At 39.3% G+C, this 25766-nt stretch overlaps 2 protein-coding genes and 1 long non-coding RNA gene across 3 annotated transcripts in view; 1 reads left to right on the forward strand and 2 right to left on the reverse strand.

Moving 5' to 3' along the window:
* The window catches only part of Atg14 (autophagy related 14), a 45399-nt gene extending 43384 nt beyond the window's left edge, over positions 1 to 2015 (reverse strand). Inside the window, exon 1 of the mRNA XM_047541752.1 lies at positions 1788 to 2015. Within this exon, the coding sequence (XP_047397708.1) occupies positions 1788 to 2008 (221 nt within the window). The 5' untranslated portion in view covers positions 2009 to 2015. The remainder of the gene's footprint in view (positions 1 to 1787) is intronic.
* A 100-nt stretch (positions 2016 to 2115) lies between these two features.
* LOC124977742 (uncharacterized) lies at positions 2116 to 15548 on the forward strand. The gene is made up of 4 exons (XR_007107251.1): positions 2116 to 2240; positions 2867 to 3004; positions 8524 to 8615; positions 15350 to 15548. It is a non-coding gene; the product is annotated as an uncharacterized LOC124977742 (long non-coding RNA).
* Tbpl2 (TATA-box binding protein like 2) lies at positions 3762 to 24986 on the reverse strand. Its single transcript, XM_047541518.1, has 7 exons — positions 24936 to 24986; positions 22510 to 22955; positions 21898 to 21985; positions 19777 to 19868; positions 17535 to 17702; positions 12894 to 12988; positions 3762 to 3838 (listed from the first exon to the last, which is right to left on the reverse strand). Exons 1-7 carry the CDS (start codon positions 24984 to 24986, stop codon positions 3762 to 3764), a joined length of 1017 nt encoding a protein of 338 aa, XP_047397474.1.
* Between the last annotated feature and the right edge of the window lie 780 nt (positions 24987 to 25766).

The following is a 25766-nucleotide window of genomic DNA, read 5'->3' on the forward strand; positions in this document are numbered from 1 at the left end:
GAACAGATGATACAGAACTTTGGTTGAGGATTTGGTTTTTACTTTGGGTAAAATGGAAAAGTGCTGACAACTTTAACAAAAGAATAAAGGAATAGCATTACTATGACTACAAGAAGGAAATTAAATAACAGGGCAGTCAAGGATGGAAGTAGAGACATAATGTAGAGGCAATAATCTAGTGGATCAGACCAGGTGATGGGTGAAAGGATCAGATTTAGGACAGGTTTTGAAGAGTAGATAGGGTTTGTTGATGAGATTAAAAATAGTGGATTAACAAAGGAGTCAAAGAGGACTGGAAGATTTTTTTTGGCCTACATAAAGGAAGAATGACATTGCCGTTTACTGAGTTGGTATGAATGATGAGGAACAGATTTATAAATGTAAAACCAGGAGTTCAGTTTGCCATATTAACGTGGGACACTTATTACAAATTTAAACACACATGTTGAATAGGCAGCTGTTTTCTGAATTTGAGAGAGGTCTAGGTTGAAGATATATGACTGGTAAACTCCAGCATCTAGTGGGCATTTAAATCATGGGAATAGATCTAAGAAACAGTATAGATGGAGGGAAGATCCAGAACTAAACCCTTGATAAACTACATCAATTAGACATTTCCATCTCACGCCCAATATTCTTGTAATAAAACTGGTTTAATTTCTAAAACTATCACTTATGACATGGGTGGGTCCTAAAGTCATCCAGTACATCAATGTAAACTAAAAAATGATGTGCAAATCTCCTCAAAAGAGAAAAGAACTCCATCTATGATCACAAGAATACTAGAAACCCAAACCATTCCCAAAGTTAGAGGTTGTAGAGTCCAGTAATTAAATGCATGGGTATGCGAATCCACACTGGGTTTTAATTCTGATCCTTACCCTTATTGTTGGTATGATGTGAGGCAAGGTACTTACTGTGTTGTTTTCTCAGTAATAAATTGGGGATAACTCTGGGTTATTGTAAAAGAATACACTGCTAACTCTTTGAATGTGAAAGTTCAGATATGTTACTGTCACTGAAACTAAAGTGTTTGAAAGAAAGTATGGGAATGGAAGACCTTACAGCTAATCATGCTTTTTCAATTATCATAGCTGAGGGCTTGTGGCTCAGTTTAGATTTCCAAATGAAGCCAAAACACGTTGCTAAATGCAATTTTCTTCTCCAAAGGCTTGCAGTTCCTGATCTGAATTTTAAAAGCCAAAACACTACTCCCAAACCGTAGGCATCCAAAATAATCTTCAGAGATAGGGAGTAGGGAAAGGGAACAACCAGCTATCCTTAGTTCACACGCTGGAGTAAGCTCATCTGATAACAAGGTCCATCTGTGACCCGGACTAACAGGGCCCAAGTATCTCTCAGTTATTTGATTCTCTCCTCATCCCTCCTCTTGAGGATGATGATGATGATGAATGTGCTTCCGAAGACAGAAAAAGGTTAAACCAAGCTTTATGAATGGAGTATAGCAAAGAAATAGGACTCCAACTCTGTGGCAGCAACAGGGGAAGACTTCTACAGAGAACCATCTTCTATTCCTCTTTCCCTAGTACCCAGTAGTACCGTGGGGTCAAACTCTCAGGTGGGTGATGGAGGAACAGCGACCTTCTCTCACCTGACCACCCCCGACTCTGTCCACTGGCAGTCAAGCGCCGGCGCAGAGCCACTACCCCTCCCCCGACGCCCGGCATTAGGGTCAGTACTGGCGGCCCCGGGCCCTAAGCTCCAGCGTTTGATAGCCTGGCCGGAGAGACAGAGAAGAAACAATAGGGCCGTGGCGGCCGCCGTACCTCTCCCGGTCGCGGCCGTCGAAGTAGACGAAATCGCCGCTCTGGACACACTTGGCGCAGGTCAGCCGCCGGCGGGTGGTGTTGCAGAGGGGACACCGCTCGACCGCCACGTACAGCCCCTCGGCGTCGTCCACAGAGTCCACCAGGTCCCGGGCGAGCGGCCGGGGCCCGCAGCCAGGAGTCTCGGGCGCCCGGGCTCCCTTCCCACTGGGAGACGCCATGATGGCCTGAGCGCAGGGCCGGTCACGTGGGATTTTGTTTTCAACCAGGTGCATCCTGGTCGCGGAGGAGGGGCCTGGGAGGCGCGCAGGGCGGGCGTGGGTCGCGACGGACCCCGGCCCCGCCTCGGCTGCCGCTTCGCCAGCCCACCCAGCCGCAGCCGACCTGGCAGCGCGGCAAATTCTACCGCGGGCGAGTCTGCCAAACAAGCATTGACCGCTGGATCAGACCAAGGTTGCCAGCTACTGCCTCAAATTTATGCAAAAAGCAGCAATACGATGCCTTAAGGATTCTGAGGGAAAGGAATGGGAAACGGAACAAGGGAATAATTTTCTTAATGCTTTTCAGTTTGGCTAAAACTACATGAAAAAGTTGGGCGAGGGGTTGGTTCTTGAAGCCAGGTAAAAGTTTGGCTCACCCACCTACTTAATAACCGCGTGATTTGGAGCAAATTCTTTAACCTGTGTTTTTTCTCCTCATAAATGGATACAATTACAGCACCTGCCTAGTGCCGTAAGAATTAAGTAGATACATTTAATAATCTAATAGTTTGCCTATCCTAAACAGTGAAACCAAACTGAACATGCAGATCCAAGTTAGGTGTTTCTGAAAACAATTTTAATAACTTGGCCAATGTCCCTTCCCTACCCCATGTTCTGAAAGAATTTGAACTAGTGAGATGGTTAGGATTTACCTTCCAGTGAGTTTCTGGGGGACGTTAGGTGGTGGGTGAGAAGGTTTGACTGTTTCTAAACTAAAGGGTAGAAAAGAAAAGTAGGTTTGTGGGTCAAATCATCTAGACGGATTCTCAAAGATTATTTCAGTAGAATTTCCATTGACTACTGCCCTGAACTTTCTAGTTGGGAATTCTCTCCAAGTTCCACAAGCAGAGACTCGGAATTGCCTCCTAGGGATGAAAAGATGTTTTGAAGCCATCATCTACATACTCTGCATTCGAGAGACTGAAGTCTATCTTGAAGGACATAATCACTGACCAGGTAGGGTTAGGTTAGCTCCCTGTTAACCGCACATTTCCATCAAATGCTGGTGATTCTACAACCTAATTAGGTCGTCAGTCTGAACCCTTTGCTCCTCCGTCTTCTTACTCTTACCTGGTCTGCTTAAATACAGTTACTATGGAGTCTAAGGAGAAACAAAATTTCTTGTATTGTTTTAAAAATAGCTTACCCTAAGCCTGAATGGTTCCTAAAAGTTTAAGATTTTTAAGTGAATTTTCTCTGCATATTTCAAGCAAAAGGATCTTTCAGGTTTCAGACTTGCCATGTTTTACTTGCATTCTGCAGGATCCTTAGTAGTGCCTTAATGGTCATGATAATCTTTTCAATATTTTAAAAAATATTTCTGTGCTGCTAAATGATATTACAAGTATCTAGTTTATGCAGTTATTTGCAATTTCTATGTATTTTGCTTCATATTCAGAAACCACATGCTAAATGTACTATGTATTTAACAAAAGCAGAAAATTGAATATTAATGATGCTATAATATTCTAATAAGGCCCCAAATCTCTTAAATCCTGATATTGGTTGTTCAGTTTTGAAAAGAAGATGCCAAGAGTCATTTTGAGCAAGAAATTTTCTTCATTTCTTAGGCACGGTTACTCACATAGAATCAATCACCCTGTGATAAGTCAATAATGTACTTGAACATCTACAATTAAAGGTGCAAGAACTCAGCTGTTGCTATGCTGGACTTATGCACATATTCCAATCAGTATAATGTTGAACAACAGACTCAGGTTTTTTTAAAACCTTTTAGAATAGGATAGATGTTTTCAAATGCTTCATAGATTTCAGAACGTTCTTTGGCACCTACAAAGAAAACCAAGTTTATACAATCTTTAATATAAAAATATCAAAATTTTAACATTAAAATTTCATTATGTTATATGCAGTTTCTTTTCATATGTGAAATCTCTTGGAAGTCTCTTCCACTACATGGGTGTCCTCTTTGGCCACACAAAGGCTAAATATGAAATGTATGTCAGGAACACAGTCCCAGAGTGACTTCTTCAGCACTTGTGAGCACTTCATTTGATCTATTCATCTCAAGTTAACATTCTCATTCCCTAATTTGATTAACAGATTTAGACATAGTGGAGCTGTTTTAGAATATTAGTTTTCAGTGTATGGGAAGGAATTGGAAAATTTGTACCACCATCAGAGTCTTAGCTTTCAAGGGATCTTTGATTATCACTACCTAGAAGTTACAGGGATAAAAACATGAATTAGTCTCCACCCTTGAGTAACAGTCACTACTCATCTCACTACCTCCCCTCCACCTTCCGAAGTATATGCACACATGGTGCTGTCATGGCAGCACTTCTCATGTCTGTATGGGGCTTCAGCTAGTCAGGAAACTTCTGACATTTCTGTGGGCAGGAATTCAGGAAAGAAAGTGGTTAATGAAAGTAACAAAAACTTGAGCATAAGGAGAAATGGAAAATAGCCAAAATTGGTACTTCTCTTCCTTTAGCTACAAAGTTGGAGAGACAGTGTCATCATAAGAGAAAGTCAGATAAGTTTTCTGGTTTACAGTACTAATGATGGAATTCCAGAATAGAGCGCTGATAGATTTGAGAAGCAAATAGCAGTCAGGATTCAGAATCAAGGATGAGACTTTTCTTAAGAAAAATTATGGTAAGAATGTAGAGAATTAGTTCTCTGGTACGTTGCTGGTGGAAGTGCAAAATTGTTCAGCTCCTGTGGGGAAGAGTTGGGTGGTTCAAGAAATTAGTTAGGGCCTCGCATGGTGGCACGTACCTGTAATTCCAGTGGTTCAGGAGGTTGAGGCAGAAGGAAGGTGAATTCAAAGCCAGCCTCAGAAACTTTGAGGCACTGAACAACTCAGTGAGACCCTGTCTCTAAAAATACAAAATCGGGCTCGGGATGTGGCTCAATGGTTAAGTGCCCGTGAGTTCAATCCCCAGTAGCAAAAAAAGGAAATTAGGTGTGGTGGTATGTATCTGTAATCCTAGCACTTGGGAGGCTGAGGCAGGAGGATATCAATTTCCAGAACAGCCTCAGCAACTTAGTGAAACCCTGTCTCAAAATTTAAAAATAAGGCTGGGGATGTAGCTCAGTGGTCAATCCCCAGTTCAAAAAAAGAAAGACAACACATGATTCAGCAGTTCTACTCCTGGGTATATATCCCCATACAACTGAAAACTTTCATTACAACACTATTCACACAATAATCAAAAGGTTGGAAATAACCTAAATGCCTATCAATACATGGATAAAAATTTTAACACATACATGTAATAGAACATTAGCCATAAAAATGAATGAAGTACTGACATATGGATTGATGTGCCTCTAAATAAAGCCAGATACAAAAGATCATCTGATTATATCTATATGAAATATAGAAAGTAGGTAAATCCATGGAGACAACTGAGACGTGATTGCAAGCGGTCGGCAGGTGGCTAATAGGGGGAAAGTAAAGACACAGGATTTTGGAACAATGGAAATGTTTTAGAACCATAGAGAGGTGACAGTACATTCACAATGTTCAATTTTGTGAATATATGAAACGCGACTGAACTGTCGACTTTAAAGTGGTTACCTTTATTATGTGAATTCCACCTCAAATTTTTCAAAGATTAAAGAATCAAAGAGAAAGTTCACATAAGCTTAATTTTTTGAGAGTCAAGAGTAAAAAGTTACTTAGTTACTGCCAAGGAGTTTACCATTTATGTCTCCACCCTGAAAGACGTGGGTGTGGAGGGTTGAGAGTTACGATAAGCTCTGTACCAAAAAAACAAGTCTCAGCTGATTTTAGTTTCAGTACTTAAGTTTGGTTTTTATAAAACTAGTGTCTTTAGAAACTAAGTGAGTTGGGGAAGAAGTAAAAGATTACTGTAAAAGAACCTCTTGCCTGTGACTTTATGCACACGTGTCTGGAAAAACCTCCTTAAAGTAGAGTGAAGAATACATATGGCAAACCTAACACATGTCCCCCGACCAATAAGAGCCACCTAAAACCAAAGTTGTCCTTTTTACATTTCACTGAGAAATGCTGTGTTCAGGTGCAACAGTTCAAATAACATTTTTCCCATAACACTTTAAAAAACCATGCCTGAGAGCATTCCATGCAAGCACAAAGAACATACCATCTGGAGTCTCCTGGGAACCAGAAACACCCATCACCAAGAGGGAACCGACACTAAAGTGCTCACTATTTTGTAGCATAGAAAAATGTCTTTAAGGGGCTGGGGAGATAGCTCAGTCGGTAGAGTGCTTGCCTTGTAAGCATAAGGCCCTGGGTTCAGTCTCCAGCACCCCCCAAAAAAAAAGTCTTTAAAAACAAAAGGGCTGTAGGAAAACTGCCTTGTGCAATTTCCTCATTTTATAGATCAAGGAAATGAGGCCCAAGAAATTGAAGTTACATAAATCAAAATAGCAGCTGTGGGAAAAGAGATCATGTATCAGTGTTCCTTCTACTGGTAACTGGATGTTGAGAGGATTTAGTTAATTTAGTCAAGTTTTTGTAGGGGAGACTCTAGGATTAAAGCCAGAGTCTTGGGCATGCCACCTTGGGTACGTTCTACCACAGAGCTATGACTCCAGCCCAGTTTGGTCAAACTTTTGGCAGGGGGTGGGGAAGAGGGGAGGTTTCTGGGTATCAGATCCCAGGCTGAAACATCCTAAGTAAGTGCTTCACCACTGAGCTACATCCCAAGCCCTAGTCAAACATTTCTCACTGAAATACTGGCATCAAAACTTTAAGGGAACTTTAATTTGTTCCATAGTCCCATTCAAATCAAATCCCCAATTTGTAGCACCAGACTAATTATACAACCCTTGCCCTTTAAGCAAATCTTACATTGTTTTTCTGTGGGCAGTAATGCTGCCACTGTGGGGAATAAACACTATTCCTGACTTCAGTGACTGAGGTGGAGAGGCAATTCTGTGGCCTGGTACACTGGAGAAAGAACTGGCTTTGAAATCAAGTAAGGGCTCAAATGCCAACTCTACCACTAAATGACTGACATATCAATATTATTTAACCTCCGAGTTTTAGTTTCTTTACCTATAAAATAGGTACAATAGGCCATATAGAGTTGTAATAAGGGTTATGTGATCCATCGTTTATGGAAGGTCCCTTGGAAGCCAGAACATTTTATAAACCTTAAACCTTTTTGAAGTTGTTCTTGAATATATTTCAAGGTAAGGTAGACTGGGAAGGCTGGTCCAAGTACATAAATTTGTATGTCTCCATCAGGACTTGGTTCCTGCCAGATACTAAGTTACATCCTCAGAACCTAACAGTACAAGTAAGTACCTGGTAGGCACCCCAAAATAAGTATGTCATTTGTCATTTAAGGGTTGTAAGCACATCTTTACCCCTGAGCCAGCCATGTTTTAATCTCTTATACTACTTGGATTTCCAAATGCTATTCTTACCAAGAATAGAACTATCCACCTTATTTTCCCCAAGTGATGCCTCATTTGTGTGCATACAAATCCACACAATTTTAAAATTTTTAAAAAATAGCACTAAGCCCCTCCAAGTAGGAATTCATTTTACAGTACATACCAACTTGTTGGTTGTTTCCTAGTATGATTGACAGGTATGCTCTGTTCCCTCTGACCCACTCATTTATCAGCCCTGTCCTTTTCCTGCTGTTCTCTGACCTATTTCCCAAGAACCACTGAGCTGACTGAGGCTGACCCTCAGTAATAATGACTCAGCTTCTTATTCCTTTATTTTGGAGAGAAATAAGTAAATGTGAACATTTTACTAAATCCTCTTTAGACTTCCTGTTCCCATCAGTGCAAGCCATCATAGCTAAATTCTAGTCTTTTTCAATGTTATGGAAACAACCAGGATAATAGGTGTTTTTTTGGTTTTGTTTTGCTTTTGTACAGGGGATTGAACCTAGGGGCTCTGAGCCACAACCCAAGAACTTTTTATTTTGAGACAGGGTCTTGCTAAGTTGCTTAGGGGCTAAGTTGCTGAGACTGGCTTTGAGCTTGTGATCCTCCTGCCTCAGCCTCCCAAGCTGTTGGGATCACTGCTATGTGCAACCACACTGGCTAGGTTTATCAAAGATACTAACAGCTAATGTTTATACGAGGTGTGAGGTGCCATTTTCTGCTTTCTCTCAACATTTAGGAGGGAGTTTCTAAGGTTACATGCATTACATGTAGGAAAACTAAAGTGGAGAACTTAAACTCATCTGAAGTTATGTGGCTGATAAATGGTAGAGCCTGGATACAAACTGGACAATTGTTCTCCAGAGTCCATCTTGGCCATCACACCTGCTCCCTCTCACCACTAAGTAGTTATCATTCCTTCAGCTGACAATCAGAAAAGAGTCACAGGAAACCACACAGGTGTTATCACAGATAGCTAAAGAACTGGGGACAGGACAGTATGTGAAAATGGTAGGCACTGAAGCTGGCTACTTATGTTCCTATTGTGCTACAGCTTGCATAGCTGTTTGACATTACCGAGGTTATTAAATTTCTCCATTGTCTCCATTTTACAGGAGAGGAAACAGGTATAAAGTTCATCCTCAGAGATAACTAGACCCCATATAAAAGTTGCTAGCACAGTGCTTGCATGAGTGCCCAACACCTGGTAATTATTATACCTGATCTTAGAAGTGAAAGTTGGCTTATTTGCTGTTTGTTGTACATTATTCCAGCAGAACATGGTGATGCTATTGATTTTTCTGTGGGAGAAACCCGGGTCCTTAATGTCACATCAGCCACAGAAAATGAGCAAACCTGGGAAAACAGTGTACTCTCATCCCAGGTACCATTGCTATCTGCAACACAGTATGATGATCAAGAAGGATAGCAGGGTCTTTTTGTTAGAACATTTGGATGTAGACTAGGACATGGTAGCTGCAGCTGTGGCATCTTGGAAGAATTTTACATGGGTTAATTATTTTCTAAGCCAGGTGAGGTGGCACACTCCTGTTATCCCAGCAACTCTGAGGCTAAGAGGAGAATCACAATTTTGAGGCCAGTCTCAGTAATTTAATGAGGCTCTATACAACTTAATGAGACCCTGTCTCCTGTCTCAAAGCTTTGGGGATATAGCTCAGTGGCAAAGCACTCCTGGGTTAAATCCCCAGTAACAACAAAATTCTAAGACCCTGCAAATGATACGTGACACAGTGGTTTCAAGTAGCCACGCATTTGTACACTGGTGTTCTACAATTCTAGGGAAAGACTGGAAATCATTTTCTGCAAACTCAAAGTGAATTTGTAACTTCAACACTTGACCATTTTCTAGGCAAAATATTTATCCTTGTTGGAACCATGCTTTCAAAATATCTCTGCAGAGACTTGACCTTGCTGTGGTATCTGAGGCCACATGTGATCCTCTAGGACTCTGTTGAGCACCCTACCCAAGCACTTCAGCTTCTTCTTAGAGGCAAGTTACAAAGAGACCACCTTGGTCCCTTTCCCTGGATGTCTACTTGCCCTAAATTGGGCTCTTCAGTTTTTAATGCTTTTGCATGCAAGAGGAATCTAGGTACCTACGAGTAATGAATGAGGAACATTTGTCTCTAAGATTGAGGAAGAAGTAGCCTAAGTCTTGTAGCTCTAAGCAAAAGTAATTTAAGACAGTATAGTGTAAACAAAAGACAATATGGCATTAACAGTTACAAACCCAAACAATATTATCCATCACTTTAGTAGTAAGTCATGGATTGACTTTGCTTCCTAATAGAACAGTTTGATTTTCAGTTAAAATATTCATCCCCTCCTTCACAAAAGTGACAATCCACATTTGCAAGGGATGAAAATATTGTGTTAAGTAAGCTGGGTATGGTGGTGTGAAGAATGAGGAAATTTAAGGCTGTGAACTTGTAGAGCCCTTGCCTAGTAGGCATAAGGCCCTGAATTTGATCCCCAAGTACTGAAAAGAAAAAAATTAGAATTGCCTATTTTACTTAACACAAGATTTTTTGTTAAGTAAGCCTGGAGCTCAGGGCCTGGAGCATGTTAAGCAAGCACTCTACCATGGAACTATATCACCTTTTTTTTTTTTTTTTTTTTGGGTAGGGTCCTGCCTAATACCAGAGGTTGGCCTTGAACTTGTGATCCTCCTCCTTCAGCCTCCCAAATAGTTGGGATTATAGGCATGTGCTACCATTACCCAATTTGCTTAACACAAGTTTTAAGAATGTACATTTGTATTGTCTTCAGTTTTATATTAATGACATAACTTATGATTTGAAACTTGCAGCAAATGTGTAAATGAGTTTTTTTAAACTTTAGGTTAAATGGGGAAGCCGATTTATTTTTATTCCTGCCTCGACCTCCCAAGTCACTGGTTTATAGGCATGTGCCATCATGCCTGGCTATGGAAAACTGATCAGAATTGAGAATATTTAAAGAAATTTACAATAGGAACTTTGTATTTGGCAACTTGTACATCTAATGAGATTAATAATGATACACAGAATACATATGAAAGTATACTTCCAAAAGGTCTTGAAAAGTTCGTTCCTATTAAGTAGGGTCCGTATTTGCCTCCATTATCAGTACTATTCAATTTACTTAGCAGACTTTCCCCCTTCCTCTAGAATATACATGCTAGTCACTAGGAGGTTCCAATTACTCCAGACTCTAAATTTGACATCTTCGGAACTGTAGTTTTGCTGTAGTCAAAAGAATCAAGATTCTAAACAGGATTTCCCTGCTTTGAAGGCATATTTCTGAAAGAGCAAACTACAAAACCTTATGAGTTATAAAAAAAAACCTTTTTAAAACAGACATTCCATTCTGCTGGATGCCAGATTGATAACTATCAATTTTTCTTAGTTCAGGTAATACCAAAACCTTGGGGTGGAGGAGTATTGGAAATTTAACCCAGAGGCACTTTACTACTAAGTTACATCCCCAGCCCTTTTTATTTTTTATTGAGACAGGGCCTTACTAAGTTTCTGAGACCGGCCTTGAACTTGTGATCCTCCTGTCTCAGTCTCCTGAGTTGCTGGGATTACAGATATGTGCCACTATGTCTGGCACAAAAATCTTTTTTTAAAAGATGGGGTGAATTTTTTTTTTTGGGGGGGGAAGAGTAACTGCAAGAGGTAATAAGAAACATTAAAAGGGCCAATTCCCCTCACTGCTTCTCTATCAGATAGAGAACACAAGAATTAAAGATGCATGAGGATAAATGCAATAGGATTGCAATAGGCAGAAACAGACCTATATGAAAAAATAAAAGTCACAAAGAATAAGAATATGCAATGTCAAATAGGGTGGTTTTTTGAGAGTGGAATGTGGAACTGAATTTGGCTCATGCTTTACAAATCTGTCATTTCATTTTGGAGAGAAGAGTAAAATACAAAAAAAAAAATAAGATAAAATAGGCAAAACCCAGCAAATTTCAGTGAAATTACATGGAAATTCAAACTTTTCCCTTAAGAATTAAAAAAAATCCTTTATGTAAAAATTGGTAAAAATAAATCAATAGGAGCCTGGCACAGTGGTACATACCTATAATCTAGCAATTCTGGAGGCTGAGGCAGGAGGTTCAAGGTCAACCTCAGCAATTTAGTGAGGCCCTGTCTCAAAAAATTAGATGGGACTGGGGATGTTGCTCAGTGGTAAAGCACCCGAGTTCGACCCCCAGTACCAAAAAAATAATAAATCAACGGAAGAAAGTCACAAATTATCTTTAAGATTATGGTGAATTAATACAAATCCCAAGGCGGGGGGAAAGAAACTTGACAAAAGGGTAAGTCATACACACTATTTTATGATACCTATTGGCTATGTTGAAAAGTAATTGATTTCTATTTCTGATTACTAGTAATGTTAAAATTTCACTTCACTTACATAATTTAAAAAGTTTTCTACTTTTTCATGCTGCTGATGGTTTGGCAAAATATATTTAGATACATTGCTGGATGGAACTATGATATGGAAAATCATTTTATTCCTTTAAAAGAATTTGGCAATTTGTACTAATAACCTTGAAAGCCGTCATTCTTAAAAGTTCCATTTCTGAGTGTCCACATTAATAGTTCTGCACACATTAAAGTAACTAAATGTTTGTGCTATTTATAGGCATCAAAAAAAGCAGCATTCAAGTATCTGACAATGTGATAATTTGATTTAATAATTTGCTAGAATAAGGATCAGGAAATGTAGACCTGCTGGCCAAAGTCAGCCCTCTATTTTTGTTAGTTTGTGAGCTAAGAATGATGGTTATGTTTTTAAGGAGAAGCTGGGTGCAGGGGCCCACACCTGTAATCCTAGATACTTGGGAGACTGAGGCAGAAGGGTTGCAAGTTTGAGACCAGACTGGGCAACTTAGTTACATCCTATCTCTGGACTGGAGATGTAACTCAGTGGTACAGCACTCGCCTATACATAAGTTCTAAGAAATTCACATTATGAGCCCATTACTCTATGTGATTTCCATAGCTGCTTTTGTACTACACTGGCAGAGTTCAGTAATTCAAACAGAGACCCCATGGCCCACAAAGCCTAAATATTTAGTATCTGGTCCCTTACAGAAAAGGTTTGCTGACCTGTCTTAGAACATTGTGCAGTCATTAAAAGCCATCATAAGTATGTAACAAGTTAAGCTATAAATATTAGTAAAAGGTTAATAAAATAAACTGCACGTAGAGATGAAAATATATAGAAATATGTGTGTGGATATGCATACATACACACACCCCAAGATGACACACATGGAAAAAAGTCATTGTTTTAGGAATTGGGACCAATGGGTGATATTGTATTACTTTCTAAATCTCATTTTACCAATATTCTATAGTAGGAAGAATTACCTTATAGGAACAAAGCTATTTAAAAAGGAAAAGCAAAGCATACACATAGCTACTGAATTTTATGAAACTCAGAAAATAATTTTAGAACTTACCCGTCAATACAACTTTCCCAGATACAAAGATAAGCAACACAATTCGTGGTTTTACCATTCTATAAATAAGGCCAGGAAACAGTTCAGGTTCATAACTATTAAGACAAAAATGGAAAATGTTAAAAATAGCACTATTCAGCTACTTTTCCCAAACATTAAAGAGCCAATATATTAAAGCAGTTGTAAATAAGTGCTATTTAAAAATAAAAGCACTTTTAGTTATCTTGATAAAAGTAGTATCCCAAGAATAGGTTTTTTTTTTTTTTTTTTTTTTTTTTGGTGCACATACAGTGCTGGGGATCAAACCCAGGGCCTTGTGCACACTAGGCAAACACCACTGAGCTATACTCCAACCCTGAGTATAGGATGCTTCTGGCTGTCAAGAACAGAATTTTTGGTGACATTTTTTTTTTCACTTGCAAGTCAGCCTAGGTTATTAGAAATTGAAGTAACTTAGGGCATCAGATTTAATGTATTAAAACCTTATTGGTTAAATGTTCTCTACTTTTCAACAAAATCTAACAGTACATGAATAGGATTTTTTGGATTTTCCAAGTTCACTATAATTAAACATTTTAGTATTTAGTCCAGATAGAACCTAAAAATTTATAGACCAGTGGTTTTTCTTTAAACAGTTACTACAAAGAAATATAACTGAACTATCCCAAGTTTGTGAAATTCAGAATTTGTTCCTATAAATAGTGACTCATTCATGTTTACTACCAAATGTAATCTGGATTCTATGGAGCAAAGATGATAGGGCTTAAAAACTGCCTCTCTAAACCCCAAACAGGACAGGTTCCTTAAAGTGGTTTAGAAGCTGCCCATAATGAAGTCAGGCAGTAAGAGGAGGCTGATGAAGTAAAGCTATTCTCAAAACAATGTCTAATGGAAAATAGAAAGAAATCTGAGCAATAATGTACATGAATCTTTGCATTTAAAGGGTAAATCCAGACAAAAAGGAAAAGCTGTTTAGTTCTACAATGAATAAAATCCATAACGGATGTGAAACCTCTTATCAGCACCAGAAAGGTGAGTCACAGTTGTAACGTGAGCCTTGTGTAGGGCACGAAGGTCGCTATGGTGGATCTTTCCTCCACTCTGCCTTGCTACAGAAAACCTGTCAAGATTCCCACTCACTGTCTACTTTCTGGTCCTTGAGAGACCATGATACTAGCCGAGTCCTGAAAACTCCAGAGTTTTGAGGTCCAGGCCAAGAAGATGAAGGCTGGAAGACAGAAGAAAGGTTTTTATTTCATCTTCCAACCGAAGATTAGGACTCTGAGGAGGAAAAAAAGTAAACAAGATCTTGGGATGTAAGGCAATAGCATAATGAACTCCTGATCAGAGATTTACTTTGTTTCATTCTATGAGAGCTGGGGATATAGCTGAGTGGTAGAGCACTAGTCTAGCATGCTCAAGGCCCTAGATTCAACTTTTTGTCTGACTCAACCAAGTCATTCTTCAAGTCTCATCCCCCAGAAGTATTCCTTAACTCCCAGGTACATTAAGTGCCCTGTTCAAGGTTCCATAGCACCCTGGGGGACTTTAACTTTATAGTTATATTGCATTACTCTGCCTTGTCTTCAAGACAGCTCTGTGTGGGCAAGGGACAATGGTTGTATCACTTGCCAGCATTATCCTAGCATCTGCTACATAGTAGTCACCTGGATTTTATTCATTTAACCAGTATTATGAGCATGTCTTTAAATCACTTGAAAAGGGGAAATGCTCACATAGAACTATGAATGATTATGGCATAGAAGATTGAAAGAGAAGATGTTCATCAAAAAGGAAATACTTTGGGTATAGGCCCACTCCTTGGCCTATACCCAAAGGACTTAAAGTCGGCATACTACAGAGATATAGCCACATCAATGTTCACAGTTGCTCAATGCACAATAGCCAGACGGAACCAACCTAGATGCCCTTCAATTGATGAATGGATAAAGAAACTGTGGTATATATATACACAATGGAATATTACTCAGCCATAAAGAATAATAAAATTATGGCATTTGCAGGCAAATGGATGAAATTGGAGAATATCATGCTAAGTGAGATAAGCCAATCTCAAAAAAACAAAGGACAAATGATCTCTCTGATAAGCGGATGATGACACATAACAGGGGGGAGGGGTTAGGGTTAGGGAGGGGGGCAAGAATGGAGGAAGGAAGGACTGTATAGAGGGAAAAGGGGGGTGGAAGGGGTGGGGGGAAGGGAAAAAAATAACAATGAATCAAACAACATTACCCTGTGTAAGTTTATGATTACACAAATGGTATGCCTTTATTCCATGTACAAACAGAAACAGCATGTATCCCATTTGTTTACAATAAAAAAAAAAGGAAATACTTGTATTAGATGCCAATATAAAAATTTGCAGACCTGGGGAATTAAATTTGCTGTTAACAATGTTGATAATTATAACTGATGTGTGCCATGTTTCCTCACAGATCTATGAGCAATGAAAGACTTCTCTGCTGAGAAACAGGTGTTTTTAAGGCCCCAGATGTCAAGAATACACACACTGGAGTTGTAATCTACAAACTGAGAATGAAGGCCAGATGGAGAGCATTTGGTGGGGGCAAGAATGGCACCAGAAATTGTTATAGGAATACAAAGCAAACTTCTCGACCAAATTAAAAAAAGATGTTTAAGATTGTACAACTACCCCTGAAGGAACTGGAATGGTTTTACTTCAAGTAGCCATGCGTCTGATGAATTCTCATCTTGTCCTTCTGGCAGTTTTATCTTTCAGGAGGTAAAAGCACTGATAAGGGACACTCTCACTCTAGACAATCTGTTTTGCAAAGCCATTCTTAGCAAAAAAAAAAAAAAAAAGGAAATGAAGGCAAACAGAAGGAATTACACACATTTAGATCCCTAAATGACCACAAAAGGGAGTGCAAAGTCCAGTGTAGACTTGCACTTTAGAATTCAGGCAGAGCTACCTCATGTGTGCAGCAAAAGTTGGTTCTGAGATAAGCTGACTGGAGGACCATGAGTTGAGTGTCTGGAAAATAAGATGGCTAAGTTTTGAGATACTCTTAAAGTTTATGGCACATACCTATAACCTCAATTGCTTTGGGGGACTGAGGCAGAAAGATTGCAAGTTCAAAGTCAGCTCTAGCAACTTAGTAAGACCCTGTCTCAATATACAAAAAGCTAAAAATGGAGATATAGCTCAGTGGTAGAGCACTTGCCTAGCAAGCAAGGGACCCTGGGTTGGATCCCCAGCACCATGAGGTGGGCAAGGGGACCCAAACAGTTTTACAGGGTTACTTGACTCTAAATTATCCCAAAATTGAAGAAGGAAAAGGATACCTAAAAAGGAAATATATTTTGCATGGGAAAGGGAAGGAGCTTCCTTTTTGAAAAAAAAAAAAAAATGGTATGCATCATAGGTGATCAATACGCACACATTTAAAAAATTATAAACACTGCCCAATGCTAAATCTCGACGTGAACTACTAATTAAAAAAAGCCATTTTTTAAACTTCCGTTAAGATCATGTCTAAAAGGAAAACTAACGAAGGTTAAGAAAACCATGACTTCCAACATCCTCACCCACTCTATTAAACAGTGATTATTCATTGGCAAAAAGAAGGTAAAAATGTTAGAATGAAAGGACTTAATTTCAAGCTCAACTAAGAATTTAAAAGCATTTATGAGTCTAAGCCAGGTCAGATGCCTTGGCCCAGGTGCATATCCTAAGGAGTGGAGGGATTTGACATTGGTCTGTCAACTCCCAGCATTGCTCTGAGGGCCAAAGCAGGTGGTGTCAGGGAGAAAAACATGACTGTTCAACAGAAGTTAGGTTTGAAGACATGAAGGCTGAAGACTTCCTTGGGAGTAGAATACAGTAAAGACACCATTGTGATGGAGGCTACAGCTATGCTCCCCAAAAGAGTCACCCCCAAAATAGACAACTAGGTATGATTGCTTTTTGTAGAATATGCTACTTTTTTTTTTCCATTTTTCTCTCCCTTTCTCCCATCACCAGCTGTCAGCCCCTTCCTACTTGCCTAACCTGTATTGTACCCCTTCATTTCTTGCTGTTGTCAAAGTCATGTGTGCCTGTTTAATAAGCCTGTCAATCAGTGGGTTTCAACGCAAGAACTTCTGATCAGCAATACTGGCATTGCCTGTGAGCTTTTTAGGACTGAAAACCAAAGTCTCTGGTGATGTAGCCCCGCCAGGAATGTAGACTCTAATAAGCTGTCCAGGTGATCACTATGCAATTGAAGCATGAGAACCACTTTTTCAAAGGACTGAACTCACATGATGATCCATGTGGACTCAGACACAACATCTGAACCCTCTCACCTACTGTATTGCTCCCTTCTTTGGTAATTGTTTTTTCTAATACTTAATATGCCAGGTGCAGTGGTGCACACCTGTAATCCCAGCAACTTGGGAGGCTAAGGGAGGAGGATTGCAAGCTCAAAGCCAGCCCCAGCAAATTAGTGAGGCCCTGTATCAAAATTAAAAACAAAGTGGCCCAGTGGTTAAGCACTCCTGGGTTCAATCCCTGGTACCAAAAGCAAACAAAAAAAACCGTAGATAAGCAGCCCACAAGGAAACATCAATATCTTAGTAAGTGCAAAGCTCAGCTCTATAACCCCCGTCATGCCATACCTACTGAACTGTTGATGGGTTAGCACCAAACCCTCTAGCCTGATGGAAAACCTCACATCGCAGCTTCCAACCATGTTCTGAATTTTAAAATCAAGGAATCTAGCAGGGAACCCAAGCTTCTGCACCACACGAGCATACTTTCTTGCTGCTAGCCGAGATTGCTCTTCACTGGGAAGAGACAAATATGATTAAAGACATCTTGACACCATGTCCCCTTTAGCATTTGTGTTGTATTCACATAATTCTTATTTTTGCTCTTTGTACCATGTTTACCTTTCAGTATATGCTGTGTAACTAAGCTGTGAGAAGGACCTATCTCCCATAATTCTGTTCCTAGTATCTTGTCAAAGGTCTGATACAATGTACAGTTGTTCAACTGAACCATAAATTGTCTTAATTCTTCACCTGTCCTATCTAAGGTATTTTTAGTTGTGTTATTTGATAAAATTAATGATTCCACTGGTTCTCCTCAGTGTATGTTCTCAGATCAGCAGCACCTGAAAACATGTTGGAAAGGTCAAGTTCCTGGTTCCACCTGAGACATGCAGACACTCTTGCATGGGGACCAACGCTGGTATTAATAAGCCCTTTAAGTGCTTATGATGTTCAAAGTTTGAGAACCACCCATCTGGTCTAAAATTTATGGTGTGCACCATTTATAAGGACAAAACACCAAAACAAAAACAAAAACAGCAAATACAGAGAAAGATTATGTGCCAATTGAGTGATACAGACTTGGGTCTTTATGGAATGAAATGCTAAAAACTTAATATTTAAACCTGCCCAATTTTGCTCAGACCGTTAATGAACCTACAATTTAGTTGCCTACTCTCCAACCAGTCCAACATAACATGTGAACATCCTCCAACTCAATATACATGTATACAGCTAATGCAGTCTACTTTGACTTTAAAACATTATTAGATTTTTAATTTGGTTTCCCCTGTTTTAAACAGTGCTAAAATGAACATCCTTGCAAATCTCTTGCATATGTCCAATAAAATTTTTTAAATGGAGATTTCTGGGACTAGGGATCCTTAGATCAATTGAAGAGAAAGTCAAGAATTTTATTCAGATACATGTAAAAAATTTAAAATATAAAAACAGGTGGGGAAAAATGGAGTCAGAATGTATGTGGGCACTAATGGTTTGAAAAGTCATTTTATACTGATAAAATTCTAGGTCTGCTCCATAAAACACAATAGTAATCTGAGAAAAAAAACAAAGAAAATGCAAATATAGTTATTAAAAAGTCGGGCACAGTGGCACACATCAATAATTCCAGCAACTCAGGTGGCAGAGGGAGGAGGATCACAAGTTCAAGGCCAGGCTCCGCAACTTAAGACCCTGCCTCAAATTTTAAAATAAAGACTTGGAATATAGCTCAGTAGTAAGGCAACTCTTGGGTCAATCCCAAGTACAAAAATAAGCTATTAACAAAAGACAAACATAGAATATTGGGCAAAACACATACTAAGCAATTTAACATGCTTATGAAATGTTATTCAATCTGACTAGTGAATCGAGTAAATGTTATATTAAAACGTAACTTTTTGTCTATCAGTTTAGCAAATGTGAACATTTATAGCCAGCATTCATAGGCAAAAACCAATGTTTGCACATCTCTAGGTGAGGAGAAATTGGTACAACCTTCCAGGAAGACAACTTCCTAGGCATCTTCCAACAAATATAGGGAAAAGCAGCCCTTCCACTAGGCTTTATGGTGAAAGAATATGTATCAGCCTGGGGCTTCCTCTGCAGGAGATCCAGAAAGAAACCTGTCAGAGATACCTCCTAAGCTAATGCTTAAGAAATGTTCAGTTAGAAAGTTCTACCCATTTATCTGCAATGAGAAAAGTCCACAGTGATGACTTACCCAGGCTTATAATATGCTTTGTCATTACTATATTTTAAATACTTCTTAAAAATAAATTGTAATAGCCAGTTACAGGGGACTTAACTTGGTTTAATGGGTAGACTAATGTGTAACATAACTCAGTATTATTAGACTGAGTGCTTTTAACTCACAATTTGGCATTTTCATGGTGTTAACTATTCAGCAAAGAAAAATATATGTGCTTCCCACAGCTTCTAATACTGGGAATCAGACCCAGGGCCTTGTACATGCAAGGCAGGCACTAGCAATGAGCCAACTCCTGAGTCCAACTTATTATACTAATGCTATACTTGTTTTACATACTAAGTTGTTTGTCCGATAACAGTGGAGAGTGGTTCTTCATACCTTTTGGCTCCTGTGCAGACCATTTTTCCAGAGCTAAATATGAGGGCTGTTGTCCTGGGCTCTCGGATCCTCATTATAACTGCAGCAAACCTCTATACATAGAACCAAGAGGAGAATTAGCCCATTAGGAGTTAGTACTAGCTCATTTGAAAACCTGGGATGGATAAGAAAACAATCTTGAAGAAACACATTGAATGGAAAAAAATGGTTTATTAACTGTTAACAGAAATGATTGAGAATCTAATATACTTTTAAAAAACAGGTACAAATAGTGACAGCTAAAATTGAGTGCCTATTATGTTTCAGGTTCTGTGCTATGAACTTTACAGGTTATCTCTCATTAATCCTCATGACAGGACTGAGTCCATTATTATCCTTGGTGAATAAAGAAACTAAATGCTTACTTCCAACATTACACAGGAAATATGTTTAGGATATAAAACCACAACTAATTGGACTGTTACACTGATGTAATCCCCTCCAAAGAATTTTGGAGAAAGTTCAAGTACAGTTTGTTATAGACTTGTCAAGACTCCAGAGTATCCAGGTAACCAAAATACAGACCAGAATATATAATGACAGGCGTGAAGATGAAGGAAAAAGCTGCTTTGTGAAGTTCTTGCCTTCCATAGTTCTTTAAGCTGGCAAACCCTCCAGGTGAGGCTGATGCAGTTGAGTATTAAAACACATTGGTCCTCCATATTTACATTTCATTAAATGACCTGTCCCTCCTCCTGGCCATACACAGACACTCTTTCCCAACTCTCCTCTCCCCATTTAGTTGGGAATAAAACTGGAGTAGATACTATGCAAGACTCTCTGGGTTGGGACTACTACTCCACATGATCACTGATCATTTCAAGGTCAGACAATTTCAAATTTAAAGTGTTAACATAGTAAAAGAAACCTGAGTCTACACTGCACAGATCAAGTCCTATTAATATTTTTCAGGTGTTTACTGAAAGGTAACAGCCTTACCATTCACTTTGCTAAATTTCTAAGGCAGCTAAGTGCTAAGCTAGAATTTCTTGGGGCGTCAAATACAAGTTCTGACAGAAGCCCTCTAAAAAATGAGGGGAGGGCTGAGGATCGTAGGGAATGTAGGCAAGATGCTGACTTTTTCAATCATGTGATTAATCACTGCTGCAGCCATAGTAACTCCAGCTCACTGTTTCCATCCTAATCATAGCCAGCAATATGAACTAAAAGGAAAACAATATTGTTTGGGGGTAACACTTAGGTAACATTAAATTTAGATGTCAGCAACAATACTGCAACAGCAAAAAGAAAGTTAATCCAGAAATAGTTGCAAGGACTCTGGGTTCCTACTAATGTGGTCTTTTTCATTTGAATAAATCTTCTACCTAAGCCAGTGAACTTTTTCTCAGTAGAAACTGGGTATTCCTTATCTTTTTTACTCCTAGGTACAGAGCCTGGAAAAAAATTATTGGTGAATGTTGATAGGCTTAACAAATCCAATTCTCCTAGGTAAACAGGTCATTGAAAAAATCATGCCTGCCCTTGGTAAGGCACAAAGAATAGAGCTTAATAAACTTGGGCAGGTTTATTTCTTATATTAGCAAATAGAAGCTTGAACTTTAATTTAGCTTTCTCAAATAAGATATTGTAAATGGAAAAATGAGTGTCAGCTAGATGAGACAACATTTACAATGTATTTCCAGAAACAATGACATTTTAAGAAATCTGAAAATAGACTGAAAAATATTTTTGAATGACAAAAGATTTTTTAGAAACTACTCAATTACTATTTTATTCGGCACGGAGAATATGATGTCAATGATTTTATGGTACTGGGGATTGAACTCAGGGTGCTCTACCACTAAGCTGCATCCCCAGCCCTTTTTGAGACAGTCTCATTGAATTGCCCAGGCTGGCCTAACCTGTGATCCTCCTGCCTCAGCCTCTAGAGTAGCTGGGAGTACAGGCATGCACCACCAGAAATTATTTTTTATAACTTTCAAATAGTTAAACATTGAGTTGCAGAAGCTTTTCATTTGTTTTTTTCCTCATTAAAAAAAAAAAAGGAATGAGTTATAATTGTATGAAGGAAAGCAAATCCAGAGAAAAGCTACTGGTTGAAATAATACTCAGAAATCGTACCTTTGGGTTGTATTCTGCATTTTTGGCATGCAAAGCTATTTTCTTCAGATCCAGTCTACAGGCCAGGTTTACAGTGGAAACTATGTTCCTGAAGAAATAACTTAGAAAATTATATCAGATATAAAGAATAAAAATGAAACAACTGATTACATTTTGTAAGTTATACCACAGCAACTTCCTAGGGGGAGAATTCTTCTCAATGTGAAATATGTAGTAGCATGGTCCCTAACAAATTTTACAATCCCAAAGTGAAGTAGTAATAACTTTTTCTAAAATTTCATCACTAAAGTTTTAAATTTCATATCTGTGCCTGAAACAAACCACAATTCCAAAATGATTTGTAAATCAATTTTACTTCTTCATAGCTAACTCTTACAATTTAACAGCAGTATCTTAGTGTAAACAGCACAAATCTTTAAAAATGTCTTAATTCTTAACCTCCTCTTAAGATAAAGAATTGATATTTTACAAGTAACCAAACTGCCTAAAGCCATAATCCATTAGGGAATGATTAATAATGAAGTCTGAAATTATCATCACGAAATTGTTGTCATCACATTCAGGAATATAAAATGCATACCCAGAAGCATCAATTTAAAAACAAACACTTACTGTATTTGAGGCACAATTCCAGAACATTCTGAAAGAGGTGTCATTGGAGTCATGGGAGTTATGGATGACAGAGACAAGGTGTCAGAGTTTGGTTTCTCAGGTGAGACCTGGACTGAGTCAGTACCACCAGGTTGCAGAAATGAATGGGAATTTGATAAACTGCTGTTTTTTACCCTCAGCTGTTCGCTGGGTAATGGCAATCTATTTTGTTGAGTTTTACAATTTTCTTCAGTTTGACATTTGCTTTTAATGACAGTCTGGTCTTTATTTTCTTGGGTAAGTTCATCTGGTAGGAAGCTAAGATCCACAGATGAGAAATCACCAGATGTTTCTCTGACTTCAAGATGTGAACTAAATACAATCTCTGGATTGGATGAATTACGTAGGTACCCCTCATAAGGTACAACTGGGCTGAACAGGGGAGACACGGGTAGAGCAAGGTCATCCTAGGCAGTTCCCAAAACAGACAAAACACAACAGACAAAACAGCATGTTACACACCAAAGGGATATCACTGTGACAGGCAGGTAATATGTTCAGCCTAAGAGGCAGCTCAAGATGGCTTCTGTTCATGCCCTGCCTCTTTCTGTAAAGTACCATTAAGATTCTGTTATAGGCAGCTCCATGACTAATCCTAGCAACTTGGGAGGCTGAGGCAGGAAAATTACATGTTTAAGGCCAGTCTTGCAACTTAGTTAGATCCCATCTCAAAACTTAAAAAAGGGATTGAGGATATAGCTCAGTGGTGAAGCACTCTGATTCAATTCCCAGTCCAAAAAAAAAAAAAAAAAAAATGTATTACAGGTTACAAAATAGAAAAGTATATCTTTTTTTTAAATTTTTTTTTTGAAAAGTATATCTTAAAATGCAGAAAGTATCACAAAATGTTTTTAAAACTTGAGTTAAAGATCTTGAAGTGTTTTTGGTGGTTGTTTTTTTGGGAGAGTACGGGGGATTGAACCCAGGAGTACTTTGAAACTAAGCTACATCCCCAGCCCTTTTTTATTTTGAAACAATGTCTCACGAATTTCTTAGAGCCTCACTAAGCTGCTAAATCTGACCTTGAATTTGTGATCCTCCTGCCTCAGCCTCACAAGTTATTGAAATTACAGGTGTGAGCTACCGCACCCAAGTTGCCACTCTTTAAATCCAATTTGTAATAGAGGCAATTGAGCGACCATGTTCTAAATTGTGTATACGTAATAGATTCACTGACCTCTTATTATAAACTTCAGTTGATTTAACTGAATTTTAAATTCATATTTTAGAAAATATGAAGATATAGTCTTAATTGCTAATTAAGACTCATTAACACTAATCAGTGTTTTTTCTAGTCAAAGGACAAATAAGAGAACATTCTAGTTATGTAATTTACAATAGGAAAAGTTACTAAAGTTGAAATGTTAAGAATATTTCCAGCCCAAGGAAGCTGCTCCATTACCATTACCCAGCAACTGAGGGAATAGGGTGCACCTGAGGGCAGCAGCTGATGTAAAATTCATGGTTTTATTATTGAAAAAAATGTTACCTTGCTAGCTGCATTACCACCTGCTTTACACAAGGCAGAGACCTGGGATCTAGATTTTGAGCCCTGCTTACAGAACTGAATGGTCACACGTTTCATCCTCTGGGTGACCAAGCTCCCTCGACTAACATACAACGTGTGGCTGGATCCTATCTAACTGCTCTATTATTACAAGACCAGCAGATGGCAGGGGAGACTTGTTTCAAGAACTCAGAAACATGAAGTTTTTCTCTTGAAACAAAGATTTCTGACCATTATTTCATTTAAATTATATAATCAGCCCCTATCTCTCCCCATCCCAACTTCCACCCTAAGAAAAGTGGTAAAAAAATGGGTCCAATTCCTCACCATGGTTTCCTCACTTGAGACTAGGACTTCAGAACCAGCTTGGGCAATACAGCAAGACCCTGTCTATTAAGGATCAACAGAAAGTAGTCACAGTTGCTTACGATTCACGTTTTTGCAAAACCCATAACCAACAACTCCTCCGGGAGATTTTCTTGAGCTTATCTTTAGCATCAAAAGCTGCCATACCGTAAAGTAAAGTACAGCATCAGTGCTGCCGGAATAGGGCAGAGACCCGAGATAGCCAGAAAAATCTACAGGAAGTAAAGGGAACTCCGGGCGTGTTTCTTCACTACTGGGACCAGGTCATCTAACTGGGGACTCAGTATATGGCTCTGAATTTCACACTCGTACATTCCGGTTCTAGTTGTCGTCCATTATTTCACCTCGTCGACGCTTCTAGCATTCAGCTGAATGGCATGGATAATTAAGCCCACCTCTTAAGGTGGGGATGAATTTTTTAAGAGATAATCAAGGCAAAGCGCTAGGCACAGCTCCTTGGCGCTCAGCAGTAGGGCGAGGGCTCTGACCCTGGCACAGTAGTTTCCAGGCTCACCTGGGCGGCGCAGCGGTCCAGGTAGAGTTCCAGGTAAGTGTTGCCCTCCATGGGCGGAGGTCCCACTGTCGAGGACTGAGAGCGGGCGGAAAACAGATGCCGGAGCGAGCCGTGGGCGTGGGGCGCAGAGGCCATTTATCAGCCCCGCGGTGGCACGCGGCGAGGCGGGGCTGGGCGGGGGCCCGTCCGTGCTCCCCAGGCGGCGCCAATGAAGTGATGAGCGGGATGCAGAACTCACCTGGCCCGCTGCGCCCTGGGAAGGGACTGCAGGGGGCCGGCCGCACCGCGCGGGAGGAAGGGGCGCCTCGCCGCGTGCCAGCGCCGCACCCGGCTCACAGCTGACAGCGCCTGGTCCGCCAATTTCATTTCCTTCAGTACTTGCAAAGGTTTTCTTTGCAAAGATTTTCTTGGTTTTTCAGAACCTTTCCTTCCAGGGCTCTCCCCTGCTGTATGCTGTGTTAAATGCTTTTCGTTTTCTTTTCTTTCTTTTTTCTTTTTTTTTTTTTTTTTTTTTTTTTTTTTTTTTTTTTTTTTCCTTCGCAGAGCAGTGGAATGTGAGGCACCTAACCTAGCAGTAGTATTTTTTATGTTACTACTTTTCACCTTCAAATCCCAGGTGGGTCTCCTCCAATCACAGAATTTACCGAAACCACACACAGAAAGAACTATGTTGTTTTAATTAGGGATAATGCAGTTCAAGAAGATAAAGCTAAAATCAAACATTCAAAGAAGTTTTCTTTTTCTGAAAATCATTATTTTAATTTTGAATGTCTCAGCTTTCATAAGAACTTAATTGTGCAGGTTCTATAAATCAATACTTCTTATGTAAGA

This window comes from Sciurus carolinensis, chromosome 2 (genome assembly GCF_902686445.1).
Source record: "Sciurus carolinensis chromosome 2, mSciCar1.2, whole genome shotgun sequence".
Classification (NCBI taxonomy): Eukaryota; Metazoa; Chordata; class Mammalia; order Rodentia; family Sciuridae; genus Sciurus; species Sciurus carolinensis.